The sequence below is a fragment of the Frankliniella occidentalis genome, unplaced genomic scaffold (genome assembly GCF_000697945.3).
Source record: "Frankliniella occidentalis isolate FOCC.00 unplaced genomic scaffold, Focc_3.1 Scaffold114, whole genome shotgun sequence".
NCBI classification, from domain to species: domain Eukaryota; kingdom Metazoa; phylum Arthropoda; class Insecta; order Thysanoptera; family Thripidae; genus Frankliniella; species Frankliniella occidentalis.
The window spans coordinates 665,162-670,309 of NW_026267242.1; the positions used below are offsets into that span (position 1 = coordinate 665,162).

The 5,148-nt window shown below is 47.6% G+C and overlaps 1 protein-coding gene across 1 annotated transcript in view; it reads right to left on the reverse strand.

Moving 5' to 3' along the window:
• The window catches only part of LOC113207661 (mediator of RNA polymerase II transcription subunit 15), a 13,067-nt gene extending 9,085 nt beyond the window's left edge, over positions 1-3,982 (reverse strand). The window contains exons 1-3 of the mRNA XM_026424310.2: positions 3,815-3,982; positions 2,606-2,733; positions 2,271-2,526 (exon numbers count right to left, since the gene is read on the reverse strand). Of these exons, the coding sequence (XP_026280095.1) occupies positions 2,271-2,526; positions 2,606-2,644 (295 nt within the window). The 5' untranslated portion in view covers positions 2,645-2,733; positions 3,815-3,982. The remainder of the gene's footprint in view (positions 1-2,270; positions 2,527-2,605; positions 2,734-3,814) is intronic.
• Positions 3,983-5,148: the final 1,166 nt, after the last annotated feature.

Genomic DNA, 5,148 nt, shown 5'->3' on the forward strand with positions numbered 1-5,148 from the left:
GGGAGCGGAGCAGCAGCGGCCAGCAGCGGGGCGCGGCGGCGTGGCGGGTCGCGGAGGTGCGCGGGGCGGGGCGGGGCGGGGCGCTGGAGGACACGCAGAACTTGTTCAACAACAAGGCTCGCGGATCGGACCGCGCTGTTTAATTCCGATAGTCGTCATTCAGTCGAGGAGCAGCGCTCGCCAATCCGTTTGGGACTGCTGCGCTCCCATAGAGGTCGCGCCCACGCTGGGCTCCAGACCCGCGACACCCATCTTCCGCGTGCGAGCCCCGCGAGCCCGCCACCTGCCCGCGCCCGCGCAGCCTCGCCTCCGGTGCGCCCAGCGCACTCGTGCCCGCTTTCTCCCCCGTCTCGTCGTAAGGCGTGCAGGGGGGATGGTGGTGGGGAGACATGAGCCTTGTTGGTAAACAGCCCGTCCCTTGCTCCCTACGCCCCCCCCCCCCTCCGTCTCCTGCAGGACAGTGGCAACGCCCAGCCCAATCGCCAGGAATAACTCGGCAGTCTGGACATATGCGGCGGACTGTGCGGTGCGCGCCGAGGCCTTCCCCGGGGCGGTGTTGCGGCTGGTCCGGGCGAGAGCGCGAGGGCGAGGCGCAAGGGAGGGCCAAGGGGCCATCAAAGAGGTTCCGGCCCCTGCACCACAGTCCTGGAGGCCGCGGCCACGCAGACGGCACGGGTCAGCCGCCAGCAGCGTGATCCACCGCCCGCCCAATGGCGCCTTCTTTCTTTCTCTCTCTCTCCCTCTCTCCACTGCGGAGAGGAATACTAGCGACCTTCCCGCCGCGCTGCTGGAGCCGCCCCTGCCAGCGCCCGCCACAGGATTTACGAAGTGGTACCTCAATGGCCGGAGCGAGTGAGCGGCCTTCGGACACCGGCCAGGAGGAGGCCGGTCCCGTCCAGCCGAGCCGAGCCCGCGCAGCGTCCCGTTCCAAGTCCCTTGGCCACGCTCCGCATCACATAACCGGCCAGCAGCCTGCAGGGGGGGCGGTCACGCAGCCGCTTTCAGCGGGATAATTCGGGGAGTGTCGGAAAGCTAAATGAGGGGCCCGCATTTCTATACAAAAATTCCTTCTAGTCAGACATGTCGGACATGACTTGTCCGCTGGAGGTGCTGCTCACACTTGATTTCGGGACAGCCCCTGTGACAGCAGCCCCGTTCGGCCCCACACACTATCAGAAGGCCAAGCCGCTGTGCGTGGAGACAACAGTGGTGGCGCCGCGGCTGGGGGAGGGGCAGGGTGGGGCCGGCAGGGCGCTCGCAGCGTGCGCCCCAGATAAACCCCACGCCCCGCCCCGACACGCCTAGCGCAAGTCGGGAATTATAGCCAGGGAGAGGAGAGAGGCGGGGCGGCGACTGTCCACTGTCCTTACTTTCCTCGATGAAGGGCGAAAATCTAGCGCAACTAGCGAAAGAAATGACGGATCAGAGGTGGGAATGACAAGTTTCATCTTCCATTCTCCCCCCCCGTCCCTCCGAGCTCCCGAGGCCGCGCGGGTTCGACGCCCGCATCGAGTCTAATCCACAGCGTCATCGAGGCGGCCCTCAGCTGACGGGGCATAGCCAACGCCGAGAGGATTTTCCACTCAACATTCGTAACGAAACAAAAGTAAAAGGAGGCGATCCAGAAAAAAATAAAATATTAACGACAAGACGGGGTCCGGTGGGGGTCAAGTATCAGTGCCGATACCCCTAATGCGGGAGACAGCATACAGATTACAGAGCGGACATATCCCATGTCCGCCGGGCGCCGGATGGGGTATAGCCAGTGTAGCCAGAGGAGAGACAGAGAGACATCACAGACAGGCCTTTCATGCATATCAAACCAACTATGAACTCCACCCGTCAGCAGAAGACATTGTCAGGGGGGAGTGGGAAAAAATGGTCTGGTTTCTGATTTTGCTTTGACAATACCGTACACCAAATTTTAAGCGAGATGGTTATTTGAAGGAGAGCTCTGTCCTGAATATGGTTCACTTCACAAATTCAAGCACTGATCAACAGTTTATGGGACGTAATTGAATGGGGTAAGTAATTAGGTAATATATTAATTTTGAAACTTAAATACTTGATGCCGAATTGCCAATTTTAATGCTATTTGATCAAAGCAAAGATTATGAGCAACCAAGAGAAACAATGCAACCACTTAGTAATAGTAATGAAAGAGAAATAACCTATGTCAAACTGGGACTTCCCCACCCCATACAGAATTAGAGTTTTCAATGCCAAAGTGCCATGAAAGCACAAAGTTATCGTAAATAGGAGACACTCACCTTCTTTGATGTCATCGTCGAGTAATTGCAGAATCTGAGATGCTAGTTGTCCTCGTGCTTGAAGAGAGGTGTCGATAGTAATAAATGAGTCGCATGAGTCACCTGGGGATTCAGGGAGCCATTCCCCTGAGTTCCCCAGGCCACCCAGCGGGTCTCTTTCTGGAGATTGTGCTTGCTTCTTCACATCGTCTTCGAGTAGTTGCCATAAGTCAACCTGCTCCTCAAGCCCTGAGAACCCGGGCGAGAGGGGCTCCTCCTTAAAAATTAAACAGTTTTCGTTACTTATTAAGTCTATAAACTTTTTAAAAAATGGATACAATTTTTCAAGCCAGTACCTTCCAAAAGCTGAGCTCCATAGCAGTGTCCAATGACATTTTTGTTTTTATTCAAATCGAACACTGCTGATAATATATATTGGTCTGGTCCAATGACCGTGGAAATTAGCGTAAACGCCATGATGGCCCTAGAAAATGAAAAAGAGATAAATGTTAATAGCTGTAGTATTTCAGTATTTCAATAAAGCAAATTTCACTAATGGACAAGTCCTACAACCAAAGCAAACAATTTTTAAGTTTATATTTCTATAGGTGACGTTTCCATATGGGAAGGAAAAGTAGTGACACCAAACAATTATTTTTGTTATCCTGACAGTTCTGCAGGAATCAGAATTGATAATGGCTAAGATTTAGTGGCAGTTTTTGATGATAACAATGTCTCTTCAAGAAATAAATGTGACCATCACACTTTTCTTTCTTTGTTACAGAAACCTGTACTCCATTCCAGTTAAAGTGAAAGTAGGTTAGTAGAACACTATGGCACTACCAGTTTTGCAAGAAAAGGTTATTGACTTATTGAGGGTTTGGAAGACAAGTTAAAAGAAGATAATAGACCTACTGGAAAGAATGATATTTGTTCTGATGAATTAAATAAACAAAATGTACAATAAAAAGCAACCTGAAGTAGCAAATTTTTAAAATATATGTAACAGACAAAAATTTGGTGGGGAAAGAAAGAGAGAAAAGTGTTCAGTTCAACCAACAAAAGACCCACTATGTTTCAGGGAGTTAGTTTGGATGTGAGAAGAGAAATCGTTCTCTGGACGTTGGTGAGAAGTGAGCTAGACTAAACGCTTGGTAGATTTTTGTGTTTCTACCACAGGTAAATAAATATAAATGTTCTTCAATAAATTGACTTACGATAGAGAAATAAATTCAGTACAATTCAATAAAATAGCATCAGGGAAAAACCAAATACAACTGCATTGGACAACCCTCGCCACTGAAGTGCAGCAAGTGAAGCAATATGTGAAACATCTATACCATTATTTTGGAATTGAAAGTATGAGAAAAAATACGGTAATGTATGAAAAGCTATCCCTCAGTAGTTAAGCAATGCGTTATTCAATCATTCAAGGAAACATGTGATGATGACTCATATATTGGACCACAACCACAACCTCTTCTGAGAAGCTGAGGGCAGAATGGGTAGCCCGAATTTAATGACATTTTTCACATTGAAGGCAGACAAATTTGATGTATACTTACTCCATTTTTAGTAGTTGTGCTAGCACACTATGTGTGCGGGCGGGTGTGGAACTAGATCCCCATTTTAACCGAAATTAGCGGGCAAAAACAATAATAGCTTCTGTACTGTCGGCGTCATTGAGGAGGAATGAGCATGTGTCGCGCCGAGGAGAACTCGGCGCGTCGTTCCAGGACTACTTTTTTTTTCTTCTGCATGGTGACCGATATGAGGGAATGCGATAGGCAGCGAAAAAAATACTTTATCAGTATGTTGACCCCTTCCACAAATTTGTCTGCGAGGAAGTCGACGGATATCGCGAAAAGTGCGACCTACGGTGGGACTACTTCTTCACCCATGGCAGCTCACAGCATTTCGTCATAGTTGCATCATCTTTTGTTCGGACCTAAAGTTAAGGTATGAGCACCTCATGCTCTGGCTATATGAACAGAGAGAGTTCTAAATGCCCGGGAAACTCTGCAATTTCACATCATATGATGCATTTCATTCATCCCAAACCACAATAGTAGCGCAAACCCTGAAGGTGTACACGAAGGCGTTCAAAATTTGCCGCTTCATTTCTTCTGCTGCACCGCCCTCTATATTCGTCATGCAGAAAATGGCGCGCTTTTCCCGCTCTTTCACATTTTGGCTTTTGTTTACGTTTACAGCTGATGTTGTTATGTTGTAGTGTTGTAAGTTAATTTTTTTTGTCAGGCCGAGGTTAGGACTCGTGTCCTCCGATGTTATATGTCGTTAACTGGAAGGTTCCTATTGACTATGTCAATTCAGTTCACAATGATAGGAAACAAATTAAGAAATTTTGGTGGACTGCTTTTTCAAGAATCCACCCACCTTGAAGCTACCTGCAACTTTGGTGAATTGCGATAGGTAAAATAAAAATATCTGTTGAAGGTTTTGTTTCTTCTGTAGCAAGGGTGTATTGAAAGTCTTAATGAAACCTTTTTAAGAATCCATGCTTGTGTATTTCACCTATGAGTGCCACTAACTTCACCCCCATCATTGCTTCTGAATTCGTGGAAGCCGGTTTGATCTTCTGATGAAATCTAAGTTTTCCTGGTATAAAAAATAAAATGGTATAGATAAAGCATTGATTGTCTTCTATTCACGTACATCGACATCTTTTCTCTCTTGCAAGTAGAAGTTACCACTACAATTTATTGATGTACCGTTTTAAAAATTGTTTGTATTTTTCTCATAGGGTTGATATTTTTTGCAAGACTTTACGAGAATGTAGACATTACTGGGTATTTTGCTAATTACTTCGTTTGTCTTTTCAGATTTTGCTGAGTAAATGGCGCAAAAGGTGATGGCGGTAAGTATTTTCCATCTTCTT